This window comes from Haemaphysalis longicornis, unplaced genomic scaffold, assembly GCF_048455015.1.
Source record: "Haemaphysalis longicornis isolate Haplotype H1 unplaced genomic scaffold, Haemaphysalis longicornis Haplotype H1 scaffold_9, whole genome shotgun sequence".
Taxonomy (NCBI): domain Eukaryota; kingdom Metazoa; phylum Arthropoda; class Arachnida; order Ixodida; family Ixodidae; genus Haemaphysalis; species Haemaphysalis longicornis.
Genome location: NW_027526460.1, coordinates 95823362 through 95840764, shown reverse-complemented (window position 1 = coordinate 95840764; position 17403 = coordinate 95823362). Strand labels below are relative to the sequence as shown.

At 50.0% G+C, this 17403-nt stretch overlaps 1 protein-coding gene across 6 annotated transcripts in view; it reads right to left on the bottom strand.

Moving 5' to 3' along the window:
* Positions 1–839: 839 nt before the first annotated feature.
* LOC144152855 (uncharacterized) overlaps positions 840–17403 on the bottom strand; it is a 31200-nt gene continuing 14636 nt past the window's right edge. For 2 of the 6 annotated variants that reach the window (XM_077684354.1, XM_077684356.1), the window contains exon 2: positions 840–6769. In XM_077684354.1, the coding sequence (XP_077540480.1) occupies positions 6149–6721 (573 nt within the window). In that variant the 5' untranslated portion in view covers positions 6722–6769 and the 3' untranslated portion in view covers positions 840–6148. The other 4 variants (XM_077684353.1, XM_077684355.1, XM_077684351.1 and 1 more) reach the window with 4 other exon arrangements.

Genomic DNA, 17403 nt, shown 5'->3' with positions numbered 1-17403 from the left:
GGTACTCGCTGCACCTGAGGCTGCGGGCGCCTAGTTTAAGCGTGCTTGTTCCGTTCGTTCGTTCGTTCTGCCTCTTCGATTTGCTTCTTCTTCGCCGTTATAACAACGATGTAGTAAAGGCCGTCACGGCAGCGTAGAAGAAGCAAATCTGCTGCAATCGTGGACCTTCGTGATGGTCGTGTAGGTTGCATACAGCTTCGCCACCTTCAAGTCTTACACGTTACTATGAGCTTGCTGCATTTTTTTTTCTATAGTATCCTGCCTACTAGGTCGCACAATGACGACGTGTATTTGTAGAAAATGCGACATGGATACACGACCTGCATGAAGCTAAAATTGGTTGTTTTTAACAGGCTTGAGGGTGAAACTGTAGGCGCTCATTACTTCCTGCTGCCACATTTTTAGTGTCTGTAAATGACCGCGTCAGCCATCGAGCGGCCGTGCCGTAAGTCACCGCCAAATGCACAACATTTCTTAATATATCATCATCACAGGGACCTATCAATCTTCTAACCTTTTAATCTTTATCAGAGCTTCAACAAACTCCGTGGCATTTCCTTTGGTTAGGTGCCGAGCATGTGTTTAATGAAGGCCGTATGTCTGCAACAGTTTCGCCTTTATGTGGGAAGTGAACACGGGAAGCCGTCTCGTCCGCCCACTGGAGTGTGTCAGACGTGAAAGCCGAACGCGCATACGGGTTGTATCGAGCCCCGCCCACGTTTCCCCCCTTCCCTTTCGAGGGCGCTGATCTGTAATGCACCCTCGGCTGCCATTTGCACACAAAGGATGAGTTGCTGTCAGCGGCGTCGTTTGTCTTGTCAAACACTCACAATCGCCGGTCGTATGTCAATGGCCGTAGATCAATCATTTATTAACACATGAAACGCCGTTCAACATGAGCGACAGCTGCGTGTGCACACATACAGTGAACGCGAACAAAGAACGAAATAAATGAACAAAAGGAAGATGTCGACAGTGTCACGCGCGATGACCACCCATTCACTCAGAGGAAATGCGCTGCGCGCAAGGATGAACTCTCCAACGCGCACGCTTTGAAAACAATGGAACTGTGCCCCGAAGGATCGCCCGCCAGGGTTTATTCACTTTTGCCGGGAAAATTAATGAAGTTCGGGGATGCCCTGTGCAGGTCGCGAAATAATTATTAGTGCTTAATCTATCTTTCTGTTGTAGATCCAGCTATTACTCCGCCACTTGCGGCTAGCGCGACGGGCGCAATTATACGGCAGCTTGGACCCAGACAAATAATTTCGAACGCAGCACTTCGCAGGCCTTTTATTTCTTTACTGGGCTCACACTTCTCTGCCTCAGTAACGAACGTAACAGGGACGGCCGTTTGTCGCCAGCGTTCCAGAAATAGTGTACCAGGGGCTGTGTTCTCATGTCTTGTCCGTTTTGTGTCCGTTTCAAAAGTGTCCGTTTTGAGCAAGCCCTGATCGGCTAAAAGCGAACAGCCGGATGTGACGCCATGCAAGCACGGCGGAGCTATGAGGCGCAGCTTCTCGGAGCAGACGATTTGGAGCAGACGATTTTTCGTCGCCTTGCTGTTGGTTCGCTGGCGGAACAATAAACAGATAAAAGATAGTTTAAAATAGGTTTAGTCGTTTAAAAAAAAAACGGACGCAAAACGGACAAACACGAGAATGCCGCCCCAGATGACGCCGCGGCCCGCAGCAGGTCCCCGAGAGGCGGAACAACCCCGGCGAGCGATGGAAACAATGCACGCATATGGATAGACATGGTATGCACTCACATCAAAACTCGGCAAACACAATGAAACAACAGGCTATACGCATAACGACACCAGAGTTAAGCGAGACATGTTGCGAAACAGGTGCTGACGGCTGTTCCGGCTGGATGAGACAGAACGTCTTTACTCCAAAAAAATGTTGAACAGAACGAAAACAGAATAAAAAATAACTGGGTGCCGTGTGTTTGATGCCCTAAAAACGCACATGTTAAACGTAGCACACAAGGAAAGGATCTAAATGGCAGCATATGGCTGGCTACATACTTCCTGGACAGCACAGTGGGATGGGAGGCAAACTGCGACGGCAGGCAATTCTTGGGTTCATTAAAAATCCCGGGCCTTCTCCACTAACGTGAAACCTGGGGAGGGGCGAAGCGTGCAGTGTATAAGCGTGTTCTTGGCGCCTCGGTGTTTTTGACAACGGAGATGACACCGTTGGGGGTAGAAGTACACAGCTTTTCTATAAAAGTATCGTGTTTTTGAAGTACGGAGCGTTCTAGCGCGAGGCTTTGGAAAGCGAGGGCCCCGGTGTGTTCTTAGTATACACGTTACGAAGCGTTCCAAGGCGAGGCGTAACCGAGTATCCCGGTGTTTTTTAGTACGCGTTACAAAGCGTCTTAGCGCGAGGCGTAAACTAGTGTCCCGGTGTTTTAGTACCGTGACTACATGAGACAGCTACCGCAGTGCGAGTGATCGGACAAATATCGGCGATACGGTCGTTCATGTAGGAGAGCCGGTGTTATTGTGGCGCTTAAAATTTAGGTTATAAGGATGAAAAAAGAAAAAAAAATGGCGTAGCTTGCTCTAGTGGTGCAGGGCTGGAGAAACAGCAGAGCTGGTGGCCCCTCTCCCTTCGTCGGAGACCCGGCTCCTCACATGGATTTCAGAACTTGCCGCTGAATGTTCTCCATGACTGGCAGGCCCCGATCGTTTTGTCCGCTGGCTTTCTCATCTCTCCTAAAGTGAACCGCGTTAGCATGCGCTAGACCCCGCGGTAACCGGCTTCGCGAACTGGGCGTCTGTGCTCCCCACTTCAGGCGCGAACGCTCGTGAACTGGCGAGCAGAACAGCACGCGAGAGATCACGCCAGAGTGTTCTCCCAGGTCGAGCTGGCAGACGCCGGGGGCTCCTCACGAGGCGCACGCTAGGTACTTTTCTTGGTACTTTTTTACTGGTAACGCTAAACGGCTGAACTAAAAACAGCTCTGCTGTTAATATGTTTGCTCAACATGCGGTTAGGTACCGCCTCAATAGCCTAGCAAATCTATTAATGTGATAGACCATGAGTCCCGAAAACACCGGCCGCGACATGAGCACCAAGAATTGACTGCCGTCGCAAGGTTGATCAGCGGGAATGGGTAAGGGGGGGAGGGGGGTTGGTGTAGTTACACACCTAACATAGTTTGAAATAAAAAGAATTAAACACAGTACAAAACATGACATGTCCTTGCCAACAGCAACAACGACGGCATACAGAAATGGGATAGATATGTACATATCCTTGGCATGACATCACTCGCGCGAAAAACGCAAGCGCGTCAAAAAAACGCTCCGGCGACGACAAAAGTGGCCGATCGTATGCGGTTACATGAAATAAAAAAAGGAAAGTATGTTGATGCCTCTGGAAACACCGCTCACTCACTTCAACGAATAAATTATGAGAATATCTTAACCGGCATGATAGCACTGGGAGACAAAGCATGTTTACACAACGATCAAGGTAGAGCGTGAGGAGAAAAAGTTGTCGCGCGTAGTTAACTAGTATGGCATAACATTTTTAGTAGGCGCGCACTTGCGCTGAGTAGCCTTTGTATGAGTAAGAACAAGGTAGAAAAGTGCCGCAGTGGCAGCCACTGTCCGCTGAAATCGCGCACAGGCTACGTACCGCCCTAGTCGGCGTACGGCCATACAAAGGGGTCCTGCATACAAAAACACGCATTCAAATACCCTACATGTCCGTATTGCCGTTTCTGATTTGTGTGGCGAAAGATCAGCACAGCGCTTACAAAAACTCCCGATGGCACCCAAGCATTTCTTAAGAGTTGTGCGCGCGAAAGCATTAATGTTCAGTCGAACGCCGCTGAGTAATTCTTTGAGTGCGCTGTGAGTAAGGTTTGCTCACTTGTGTTTCATCAGTGGTAAGCACGCACTATGGAACGCTTCGCAGTCACGTGGGTTTGGGAGCCGTTTCTTTCCACGCAGGCTTTCTCGCTCAATGGGCTATTCGGAGTTTTCGCATTTAAACAATTTTTCGCTAAAGTGACAAAGCCATCGTGGTAAAGCCCTCGGCGCTGAACTGAAGCCCGTTCCACATGGTGCGAATTTGCCTGCGAATTCGCCGCTGCGGCGCCGCTCGTGCGGCAAAACGATGCGTTTCTGTTAACTGCTGCCGCAGCTACGAATATAGGTCGTTTCGCCGCACGCGCGGCGCCACTGCAGCGAATTCGCAGAAAAATTCGCACCATGTATAGAACTGGCTTAATGGCACCTGTCAGTTCCGATGCGTCCGTGCCACGGCCGACATGCGCATGCTCGTTAGCCTTCTTCAGTGAACCTGCTACGGACGATTCAACCTCGATGTAACGAAGTAACTGAAACCCGGAAATTATTTTGTTAAATCAGGATCTTCGTAATGTAGAGAAATTTATGAAGCCTATGGACAACTGAGGGGGCAATCCTAATTTGTTCGTTATTTTTGGAAATTCGGAATATCGAGCTTCAAGTGGCAAGCCCGCTAGCTTTTTTTTTTTTTTTAATTGGTTGCCAGCCAGCTGCTGGCAGAACTGCGTCGAATGAAGGCTGGGTCACATACAAGGATTAAAGGGACTCCGCAACACTTCTGATAAAGGCTTTCCTTCTTTCCTTCGCGTCTGGAATCACTGCGGAAGCGACAATTATCGCCAGCGCAAAGCGGCACTGTGTGATTTGCTCGTCGTAGCAGATACGTCTTCCGTTTCTGATTTGCTTTCGTGGGTATTTTTTTAAAGTGGCCATCGAATGCGGTCATTGCTGCAACTCAAGGAAAACCTGCCGATAGCCGCTACACCGCTGTAATGACGCAATTCCAGAGGTCGAAGAGCTTGAAGACCGGAAAAAGAGGGGAAAATCTTTCTAGCAAGTTTCTAGGCCATCTGATGGGCATAATAATGCCCATCAGATACGACTGAGATACTTTGCGATCCCCTAATCTAAGCACTGGATGTGTTGGTTGACTACGTTCTGCAAGCATTTAAGATTTCGAAAAAAAAGGTTTCAAAAAGTGTAGCAGGGTTCCTTTAAGCTTCCTCAGAAACTAGTTCAGAGCAGGAGCTGCGAGAGAAGCTGCTGCTCTCAATAACCCTGGTTCGATAACCCTGGTCTGTTTGATAACCCTGGTCGAAATCTCTATTTCTTCTCTCGCATTTTGCAAAACCCATGCTTGCTGCTTACTTTGCTGTTCGGTCAACCACGTTAATCGACCACCACGCAATTTTGTCGAGCATATGAAACAAGGGTCCCGCCTTTGGCATCAACGGATTGCATGTAATAATACTGGAGCGCCAGAAACGCATAGTGCACATTTGTGAGGCCATTTTTTTTTTTTTTTTCAAAGCTGCTAATTTTTAGCACTTGACAAATGCGACTGATGGACAGCTTTTGGGCTCAGATGTCGGGGGAAAAAAAAGGGGGGGGGGGGGGGGGGAGAATGCTGAAATGTGCCTTTAAAAGCGTCGACACTTGCTGGCAGTAGTTCGGCAACCAAGCAGATTAAATTACTCCCCAGCGCTCAGCGAAGTGCAGTATAGTGATAAATTGTGCACTGTGGTCACGTATGGCGAATGAAACAGCTGCCTCGTTTATCGTTCGGCTACCCACGAGGTTTTTGTTTACTCAGTTGTGAAAGGGGGGTGACTTGAAAGGGGGTTGATGTGATGATATAGCACCCAGACAGTTGGCCCATTAACTCGTCGTTAGGAACAGTTGCCCAAATGACGTATGCAAGTCACGAGAGGCATTGAAATTTGGTCAGGTCAATTTTTCGCATCAACTCATCTCGCCCTAATTTCACCATGGCCATGGGCAGTATAATTTCGACAGTCGTCCAAACCCTTTGAACCTCTCAGTGTGCAGCGGAGGTGTTCACATTGGGTAGAGAAACGTCACCTTTCACAACCGAAATATTGTGTGCAGGCCAATACAAAGGCTCCGGCAGAAGGCTTGACGCACTCACGCAATCAAGTGATATCCTGTTGTCAAAACCCTATAGCATTGGTCAAAAGTTTTTTTTTTTCTTCGCCAACTTGTGTCATCCACACAAACACAGCGCATGAACATTAACGTTACAACTGCGTCGTTCACATCCACGAAACACCGTCCTCCCTTTCACCGAGTTCACCGATTTCACTCCTCGCCGTCGTCGTCAGCGTCGCGAACGGCAGCGCCGTGGGCCCCGAATCCCGCTCCAGCTCCAGTGGACGTCTCGGGCGGCCCTCCGTGGTAGCCCTCGTTGACGTGACTGACGGCGTGGTGCTCCTCGGGCGGCTTCCAGGACGAGGACGTGGCGGCGACCTCGGCACTGTGGTAGTCCTGCGAGGAAGACGAGGGCGCCGACGCGTACGGCTTGGTGAGGCTGCCGGGCGTCGCGTAGTCGGGCTCCTTGTCGGCCGTCAGCGGCATGCAGCTCAGGTCTTCGTGGAGGTCGGCCCCGGGGCTGCCGGGTACCTTGATGTCCGGCACGTCCAGGTCGTGGCTGTCCAGGCACTGCGTGGTCGAGCCCGAGCCCCCGGCGCCGTCGTCGTCGTCCTTGTAGTTGAGCACGGGGTACAGCCGGCCGTGCTTGATGGTCGAGTTGGCGTTGATCATGCCGTAGTCCTTGGCGTCGGAGCAGAAGCGCTTGAAGACCACGTACAGCGCGACCAGCGTGATGCTCACGCACACGATGAGCACGATGCCCAAGATGATGCCGAAGATCATGGCGGCGGCTCTTTCGGGCGCGACGCCGTCAACCAGAAGAGCGTGTGCCTGCGCCACAAGAGACGACAAGGACAGCTGGTTACGATACAGCTAGAAAGACACTTTAGTTCGATATGATAAGCGCAGAAATATTAACTGCATGATGGGACAATGAACGTTTCGCTCTATCAGCCCGCTTGGCAAGTAGGTTACCATGCGCGCCTGCTATGAGAGAAACTGAGCCTTTTGGCATGGCCTAGGACGACTAACAGAGCTATCTGAAACTCTGCGCGTCGAAGCTGCGCAGTTGCACGATGCCTGGCTGCACAGATCCCGAGCACCACAAGAATGTAGACATCATGTAGCTGCGACATTCTTAAACTGTGAACAACGCGACGGCGCTTATTTTTGGACCACGTTTCAATGCCGCTCACACTCACTCCTGTTTAAGAGACAGATGCAAGCACGTGTTCGCCCGTCCGCAAAGGGACACGTGCACCCTGAGGACAGGTTTTTCTTGACATATAAATAGAGGGAAAGCGCGCAGTTACACTGTTGCGCGAGCGCAATTCTAGCGCTTCTATATGAAGTCATTAGAAAATGGGAAGGTCAATAAAGCACTGGTACACCTTTCTTTTCTTTAAATCAAGTAGCGTACGAAATGACAATTTTTTTTTGTTGCAGTTGGCACATAGCAGGTGGTGTCGAAGTACAAATGATCCATTTCAATAAGTGCCCGGAAAAGGTCGTACGTTATTTTATTTGATTACCAGTCAAGCAGATGAATTTGAAATACGTACAGTCTCGCTAAAAATTCACCCGTCACATTTGTTTGAAGCCACTAACACCCTAGACACGGCACTGCGAATTTCGTTGCAACATTTCACTGGCAAGTACGTGCAATATAGCAAAAGGGGGGAAAAGAATTCCACAAAAGTACCGATGCATACCGGCAGCTGACGCTATTACCAGCACTGCTCGTAGAATGTTTTCCCAAACCCCGGCAAATTGTCAGATGCCGCTTTTTGTGTGTGAAAAGAGAATTCACTTTAAGACATGATGGCGCAGCGATTAGGGATAACAGGCTGCCATGTGAACAGGACAGTGTTCGATCAGTTCCTAAGCAACCAGGGCATTCGCCACGCTACAAAACCAACAAGGGCAAAGTGTTAATTCGGCTCACTGGGAACGCGGGGCGTTGCGAAGAGCACTTCTGCTATTACAGTGTGTACTGTCAGGAAAACAACTCCAGACTGCTAGCACTGATGCAATTGTTCATGCATGTCAACATTGCTTAGCGCAAATGAAATTGAGCACATTTCAAACAAAACGCAAGTACATAACCAAGGACAGCAGTGCTTTCAATCAAAAATATAAATCATTTTTTTAAAAAAAAGACTAAAATCACTGTGCCTCGGTTGAAACGAGTCAGAAAAAAAGACAGAAGGGGGGCAGCAGGCAGCTCCATTCCGAAGTCGCCTAAGTGCGTGGTTGGCGTGATTCCCCTGCAGCCTGCTGCATCTTACACGCTCTGCATCTGAGTTCAAAGCAACTATGAAATCAAAATGACCGTGACCTTGTTTTACCTGAAAATAATAGCCTTTTTTGTTAATGCAACCAACATATTCCGGCCCCGCAGGGCGTTTCATTCGCCAAAACAATAATAAGTATTTAAAAACCTTAAAGTTTGACTCTACACAACGTCAGCGGTGACGTAGTGTGGGAAAACAGATTTATCGTGCATTTAATTTTATGTTAGTAATCGGCACGGTAAAACAAGATTGGAGGCACCACTAAACCTCACAAGCCTGATTTTTAGCTGTGGCTTTGGTCAGCGGCTGCAATCGCATAAATAAGTCCCTGTGACGTCATAAGGGCTTGGCAAGAAAATGCCTGGTGAACGGAAACAACTTCATTTATTTGCCGATTATCTAGCCAAATTATTTAAAGTTGCCATTATGATCGACATCGTTGCTATTGAGACAAAGCCCTTTCGTATGAACGAAACTTGCATTTTCTTGGCCACAACCCCCTTTGCACTACAAACATTTTTTTTAGCACTTACTATAACTAATCGTTCCGAAACTGTTCTCGAACCAGTTCATGCTTGCGCACCGGTTCGCGAACCGGTTCGGTGTGTAATTTAATCGAACCGGAACTGAACCGGGACGAAATTATTTCCCCCGAACCCGAACCGAACTGTTTTTTTTTTTTTTTTTGTTCGACACACTGGCTGAGTGGGTTACCAAAGCCTTGTTCTTTCGAATTAAACAGCGCCTTGTATTTTGTCTTCATGGCTCCTTTAACAAAGTCGCACCGTTCCGCAGTGCACCTAGCCCCGGTATACTGTCGCTTCAGGTGCAGTGGTGGCGTCATTCCGTTTCGTAGACGGTACAGAACCGAAAGCACCTTCTACTGGTTCGCTTTCAACACTAGCCACCGTTCTTTTGACCGACTGCTAAAAAAGAATCCGCCTTTCGAACTATGTGGTTTTCAATTGACGTCTCTGTTTGCTATCGTAACGGCCTTGTTTCGAGCCCGCTCGATTTTTAAAAGTTGACTGATTTTTATGTAAAAATATTTTAAATCAATACTTGTAGCCCTTTTCTTTCGTAAACAACAGTGATTCGGTATGTTTTAGACCGCTTTAGGCGCAGAGTGCAACCTATCAGCGTGTTTAATTTATGTTTTGCGCCATGCAGTAAGGGCCAGCTCTGTAATGTTGACGAAATGGAATATCGCCGCCAGGTGCGCTGTTTTCTACTTGTCTGCGCGTCCTCATTCATTTGGTCCAGGAATACCTCGACGTGTGTTGAGGGTAATGGAAATGATGTTTTCATAGCATACAGAGTCGTTTTCTCGGACGACACTAATTTTCACTAGCGACCAGTATCATTACGCGAGTGACTGAATGCAAGTTTCGCGTATACAATGAGGAAACCTGGGAGGGATCTTTTTGTTTGTTTTCATACGTGTCCTATCCACCTTAATCCGCCAATACCCATTTTATCCCACTTAGTCTGCCGCAACTCACCTTAATCTACCTTAATTCATCTTAATACGAGTCTACTTTAATCCGTCTTGCTACATCTCAATACAACTTAGTCTACCTTAACCCGTCTAAGTTTATCGCAATTCACCTTAATCCCGTCTCACTAATCATTACTATCAATTAAGAGTCAATCCTATCCCATCCCAATTCATTTATTTAATCGTAATTCAAGTTATTCGAACCCAATTCACCTTACAAATAACTGCTATTTATCACTAATTAATAATTAATTAGCTTGAGTAATCATGAATAATTTCTTACACACAGCTGCCATGCTTCAGTTCACATCTGGCATGCCTTGGTTTAGTTGCGCTTCTGCATCATTCGTGTCGACGCCGGGTACACTCGAAGTGAACATTCCAATTAGACGTATAAGGCTTTGGCCTTATTAAAGTGGACAACTCTTCATGTGCGTTACAAGTCAGTGCAAACAATCGCAAAAAGTGAAGTGTGAAACGTGCAGAGAATATGCTGCACCTCAAAGCCATACGATCGGTTAGTCACTGCGAGCATGCTTGCAATTGAAATGCGTGGGCGAGGTAAGCCATAGAAAAATCCATGCAACCATTACCGTATGTCTCCAAGACATTGACAGCCAGGTGGCTACGGATTGTCCTTTAAGAAAGAATTGTTCACGTGCCCTCTGGCCGACGACGGCAGCACTGGCGCGTCAGCCACAATGCCGGCATCGGCGTTGTGGTCATCGGCCGTGCGTTCACCGGCTCCCGGAAGCAAGAAACCGTCGTCCACGCTGTCTCCCCTCCAGATTTGCCTCGTGTCCACGCGGGGCGCATTGTCCTTGAACAGCCCCACGGGCATCTGCAGCAATTTTGGTCCCGACGCATGAGTCCCGACCCTCTCGTGGCCGTTCGCGTCAATCGAGAAGGGATCCGGCGTCTTGGTGATCTGGGAGGAGACCCCGCTGTCTGCACCGGCCGACCTTTCCGGTCGGTCCCTGCTCCGGACGAAGAACGGATTTCCCACGTCTTCTTCCTCCTCTTCCTCGCGCAAGCTCGGCATGGGGACGGGAGGCGGAGGAGGCGGCTGCCCAGGCGGAGGCACGGGACCGTGGACGTCGCACATGTCCACGTGGTAGACCCCCGGGTCCTGCTTGCAGGGCTCGTTGCATTGCGGACACGGCGGACACTGGTTGCGGATCTTGTTCTGGAAGTGGGCCCGGCGCTTGGCGCGCTTGGAGGCCGTTATGCAGACGGACACGCAAAGGACGATGATGACCGCGACGGAGATGAAGATGAGGGATCCAAGGAAGATGGCCATGCCGGGACCGGCATCGCCCAGGAAGCCACTTCCGCCGCCGCCTTCGTCGGGGGCCATGTTACTTCCGACCGCTGCCGACGCGTTGCCGCTGGTATTTGCGGCGGGTGTCGTCGAGTACGGGAAGGTTGTTCCGTTAACCTCGGCACCGTCGGGTTGTACCGTTGAAAGTTCGCTGGTCGTGTTAGTGGTCATGACAGCGGCTTGTTCGAGCAAAGGTTAGCCGGTTATGTTGGCGCAGCTTTCAGACAGAGGTAGCAGGAATGCAGAGAGAGAAAGAGACAGGACTGCATCTAAAGAGAGAGAGAGAGAGACGGAAGGAAGGAAAGATGCGAATTAGGGGCGTGACAACGTTGCTTGTTTTAACAGCAGGAAAAAGTAGAAAGGGAACAGGCGATAGAGTTTAGAGTGGTGAGAAGGTGCGTGACGTAAAACACTCGGCCGTTGCCTGATGAGCTGTTTTCGCAAATTAAAGATATTTCTTCGGACCCATGGTGGACTTCCCCGCCTTCCCTTTGACATCCTCCTCAGCCTTGCTCTGCGCGCCCAAAATGATAAAAGAAAACGACAGTAGTATTTTTGCAACAAAGATAGTCGCATAAAATCTGTAGCCAACTCGATCCCGCCGACCACTACGAATTACTCGCTTTATTTTATTTTTTTTGTTGGGGGGGGGGGGTTGCCAGACACAAACGAATATGACACTGCTTATGCAGTTGTTAGCACAGGTGTACTAATCTATATTATTATTCATACACTCACTAGCGCTTCGAAACTTCAGAAAATAAGCCAAATATGGCTTATGGCTCGGAGTGTAAGCCGAGACAGCGTACCTTACCGATAAAGTAAACTCGTTCATTCATGGCAAACGCTTCTCATAAGGTGCAATTTGAATGGAACACAGCGGGTGGTCGCCGATCCAGGTGAGGTAGTTAGAGCTTTGATCGAAACACACCAACTCCACAACCTCTCGCTGACGCTTCTTTAGTTTACGCTGTTGCGCCGCGCAGGCTTCCCTCTTCGTTCGCAGCCTTACGAAACACCTCGATATTTCGTTTAGACGTCGTGCTTCTCGGCGTTGAAAACAGAGGGATCGAAAAACAGGAGTTGCGCAACTCCTGAAAACTCACGCTGATTGCTGGCGACAACGTAACGGCACCAACGCGACAAGAAATTGCGTGAGTATACACACGTTGTCGCGACGGCGACGTGTCCGTAAGGCAAGTCTTCACGAGGTCCCACAAGGGCTTATATATTGACGTCGGTTGCGAAACTCCGGGCTACCCACCCCGTTTCATTCTATCTGTCCCCGCACATTCAAACGATTTCATTCTGCTCTACCGCCCAGATTCCTTTTGCGCAATTACACATGAGCTACGGTCTTTCACGGAGGTGTTAATCAACACCGGCCACGTCGCAGAACATCCCGAGGCCATAACGCAATGCGCGTGTGGTTCCGCTCATGCATAATCCGCGCGCTTCGGGCAGGTAACCCCAGTGACGCTTTTGTTCATTTACGTTGTTCCTCGCCCGCAGCCGGCCTTGCGGCGACGACGACCCATTTCGCAGGGTCGCTACGAGAAACACCGTTTCGCTGGAAACAGCACGCGCAGGCAGCAGACGGGCAGGGTTCGAGAGAGCGGGGTTGTCGCACAGTCACGCTCCCGACTCTCTCCGCGAATAGCCACAGCCCTGCCCACTGTCTGCACCAAGGTCAGTCCACGTCGCGGTTCAAACCTCGCCACAGCCGATCCCTTCCCACCCCCCTTGTTTTTACAGCCAGCGGCTGCAGGAGACGGACGATCGTCGCAAGAGCACGGAACAGCAATTAGCGATATTGGTAGAAAAAGGAAAAAGAAGATAGACGGGAAAAGGGGGCGCGGCCATGCGTGTTTCCCATTATAAAAGTGCCCGGCAGGCTGGACCGCCGCACAGCGCTTATACAGTACACTGTCCGTGCGAATGTCAGCGCGAGTGGCGATCGCGCAGACCAACTCGTGCGCGGCGCCGCGCGACGCTTCGTCGAGCAAAAAGACGCGGCTCGAGCCTGGTACTTTTCACTCAGTCAAGGCTGCAATTTTTTCGTCCACACCACCGTGACGCGAAGGCCCAGCGACAGCCCTGGCATCAAAGGCGTCGTCACGCAAATCCGTCCGTATACAAACGGACGAGGTCCAAGAAGACGAAGCGTCTACAGTCCATGGGCAAAGCGAAGAAGTTACAGGAATCCTTACCTACGCGGTGTTGAAGTGCGTCGACGCCAAAGCCTTGTCGACTTGGCGGTGTTCCTGCCGCGGGGCAGCGCTGCTCAATGTAACGGGGTCACGGAGGCATGCGTAGCCGCGCGGCGGTCACACAAGCCTGACCACTGCGTGAAAGTACCGCCGCTCTGCGACCTTCGTGGCTCCAGCCTTATTCCCGGATTCGTGCCGTACAGTTTGTTGCTACGCCCGCGACCCTGCAGCAACTTATCGCTCGGCCTTCTTCCTCGCTTGCCCAGTTTTCTGCTCGTGCTGTTACCAAACGCGTCTTGTAATGAGAAACGGCAAACGTTTACTCACCGCTCTCGGAAGCGTTGCACGCCCGCATGTCGTGGGCGGAAGACCGCGTATACGCCCTTCTTTCCCCCAGCTTCTGTTTTGTTCCTCAAGTTTTTCCAACGATAAGCAACAGCGCCACTGCCACTGACGAGGGCAAACTTTTATATTTTCTTTTTTGACGTTCACACGAACCGGTTCGGCAAGTTGTACCCGCAGTGCATCATAAATGATGCGCTGTCCTCAGTAACAGGCGATTAAAATGGAAATGGAGTTACACCACAGCAATGCGCCTGCGTTGTTTTTGTACGGCAAAAAAATATCGAAATCTTATCATCCGGTGGGACCTCGTACGAAAACTTGGCCATGATAATTTGATCGCGATTGGTGGATCGAAAACCCATATCTGCCTTGCCCAAGGGCTTGCAGTTGCGTCTCTCTAGCCGTGCTAAGATGGCTGCGACCGAAGCGCATCACAGCGAGTTAATGCAGCGACAAAAAAAAAAAAAAGAGAAGAAGAACGAGCCCCAAGCCTGCTCATGCCTGGACGTCGACGCGGCAGAAACCGGCTTCGCCGCGCTTCTGTCCAGCCATGAAAAAAAGAAAAAAGAAAAGAAATCGCCGCTTCTAATGGTGCGTGTAACCGCCCGTACGACAGACTGTCTGTTAAAATGCGCAGCGACATATAACGTCTGCGTGCTCCGTAAGCCACCTGTTCTGAAATCCCACCGCTTGGTATACGCACCCTCATACATCTTGTAAGTAACGCAGTGCCATAACTTAGTCGTCCACAGTCTCAGCTGGAGCAACGCTTCACCCACTTTTATCACCTCCTGTTTTGGTGTAAGCTAATTTAGTCAACTGCTTCAATATTTTCAAGGTTAACGGGGCACTTAAAATTCGTTTGAGCAGTTTTTCGTTGGAATTTTTTAGATATTTCACGCTAAAGTCAAATCTGATGATCCGGCTAAGCCTATGGATGACTGTACGACCTTGCACGATCTTGCAAATCCGTGCTTTTTGCGAGTACCCCTTGCGGAGTTTAAAACATTTCAGAAAATATTCAAATGATAGCAGCAGTAGGAAAGGGGCTTAAAGTTCACAACACGGCGAAGCAGCAGCCCGCGCAGTACGATTATACTGCAGGATGACGACGCTTGCACACATTCGATTCACATGTAGCTACAGAAATGTCAGTTTGAGCTTAACCAGTCGATTGACATTCTGCCGTAAAGCTGTCGTTTTCTCCCCGCTTTCACGCAACATTCGATACCCGTCGCTTTGGTAGGACGAAAATTTTACGATACCTAAGGCATTGTGCTGCTGAGCACTAGGACGCGCGTTCGATTCCCGGCCGCAGCGGTCGCTGTTCTGATGGAGGCGAAAGGAAAGAAAGGCCCGTGTGTACGAGATTTCGGCGCACGTTAAAGATCCCCAGGTGGCCAAAATTAATCCGTAGCCCTCCACAGCGGCGCGCCTCACCGCCTGCGTTGCGTCGGCGCGTTAAACGCTACAGTCAAGATTTTACGGTACGAGGCAGCATTGAGTCAACGCTGCGAATATCAATCATCGACTGGGGTAACTTTGTTCGGCTGGTCGAATATATGTAATCATCGACGGTTAATTTGGGGTCATGAACGACGTCGTCGCGCGTGCTCGCGCACACACCAGAAACAAACTATCACAATCGATGTCAGGGTTGTGACACCGCTATCAATGTCGGCGTAAGAGCATATAACGCAGCTCGCTGGGCAGTGCCACATGCACATATGATCTGTCTCCGCGAAGTAGAAAGGTAACTACGTATACCTTAACACGGCAAAAGGACAGATGCGGAATCCAGGTCGCCTGCACTCAAGAGGACGTTCTTGTACACGCGAACGCTCCAGAGTTGCTGCTATAGTGCACGATCTAAGAGAGGAACCTTTGTTGATTTGACTGATTGACTGTAGGGTTTAACGCGCCGACGCAACGCAGGCAATGAGGCGCGCCGTAGTAGAAGGCCGCGGATTAATTTTGACCGCCTGGGGATCTTTAACGTGCGCCGAAATCTCGAACACACGGGCGTTTTTGCTTTTCGCCTCCATCAGAAAAGCGGCCGCCGCGGCCTGTAATCGAACCCACGTCCTCGTGCTCAGCAGCACAAGAACCTTTGTCCTACTGGGAATACAAATAAGTTGCTTCTGGCATGATGGTGACGAACACGCTGCCACACACCACTAATATAAGGTTCGTTGTCGTACACACGACTTGTAAACGGGCCACGAGGGCGGCACACAAGGCGCTACTTCCAGATTTATTCGGGAAATGATTTGTCCAAATACGGTTCAGTTGTACATGGCTAACAGTTACGCCCTGTGTACGTGTTCCTTCTATTCCATACTCCTTTAAAATACGCGCTCAAAGGACCATGGTATAAAACTCCAATTAGTCCGAACTTGCGTATCATGGACTTGCGTGCGTGCAAGTCGAAGAACTTGCGTGCGTGCGTGTACGCGCGCGCCCATGAATATCAGAATATTTTAAGACCGTACCAACTGCTTGAAAAAATAACTTGATGCTGTTTTTTTTTTCTTTGCGACAATTGGCGCAGTTTCCATGCGCGATACATCGACCACCTCAACCTACATGGAGCAAGACGATGCGAAGCAAGGGATGATCTCGTGCAGGGGTCGGCAACCTCTTGAGGTGGAGGACCGACTTGCATGAAGCCGACACGGCGGAGGGCCGGACGGTAAATCGGGATGGGGGAAGGGGGGCTGCAGGCAAAGAGAAAAAACTCTGCCAATTGGCAATAATATTTGACCACAATTGACAATAATCTGGCTAAGTGTGAAGATGGAGGACAATGCCAACTGGAAGCGGCCAATTCTCTGTTCGTGTCTCCCTTCTAACCTCATTTGAGGTAAAAAAATCGCGCCATATCCACGGAATGAATGATGATAAGTGGGGCGAAGCTCGAGAGGGGGAGATCATCGGTAACCGTAACTCTCCCGTGAAAGTTCGCTCATTACATCATTAAGAAAGACGTAAGACTGTGTGCGTACATTGTACAAATCAACTTTTATTTTCGGAGTCAATGCTCCCAGGCCCAGACCTGGTGAAAGACCCCGCGCCACCGAGGACTACCCCGCACCTCCACCACAATTTGTCACGTAGGATGGGACACAACGGTAAAGAAACAACTTTTATTTAGGGCGAACTTGTGCCCGAACAAGACGAGAGGAAACGAGCAAAGGTCCTTGCGTCTCGTTCGATCTCCGAGAACGACTGCCTGCGTTCGTGGCGCGATCTCTTGCGTGATCTTGTACATGTTGTCGCAATAAACTTTCAACTTTCAACAATCTCCCCCTCGCAGTACACGTGCGCTCGCGCCTCCGTTGGCGAACACAGACCAGCTCGCGCTCCCGGTGCCGAGTTTGCGCTGCCGGTCGCAGCCGGTTCTTGCGCGTGCAACGCGGCCCCCTTTGCGACATCTCCGAAAGCATGCGGCGGTCACGTACCACGAAATACAAGGGATGGACAGACCCATGGCTTTAGGAGCTTCGCCCCTAAAACTGGTAGGAAGTGGCAGGAGAAGGGGGGGGGGGGGGGTGGTTCTGACGACGGGCTGCTGCGTCCCGCGGAACGCAGGTTGCCAACCCCTGATCTAGTGTGTCGCAATCTGCGTCCACGTTTAGTATAATTCACGAAGTTCAGTTTTGTATAAAAGCTACCAACAACGCTGTCAACACAGGGGAACCAAACTATTTACAACGACGCAAAATCTGCCAGTTGTTTTCCTTACAGAACCGTCCTACGGAATTTGCCCGAGGTGATCCCTCTAAGCACACTCGAGG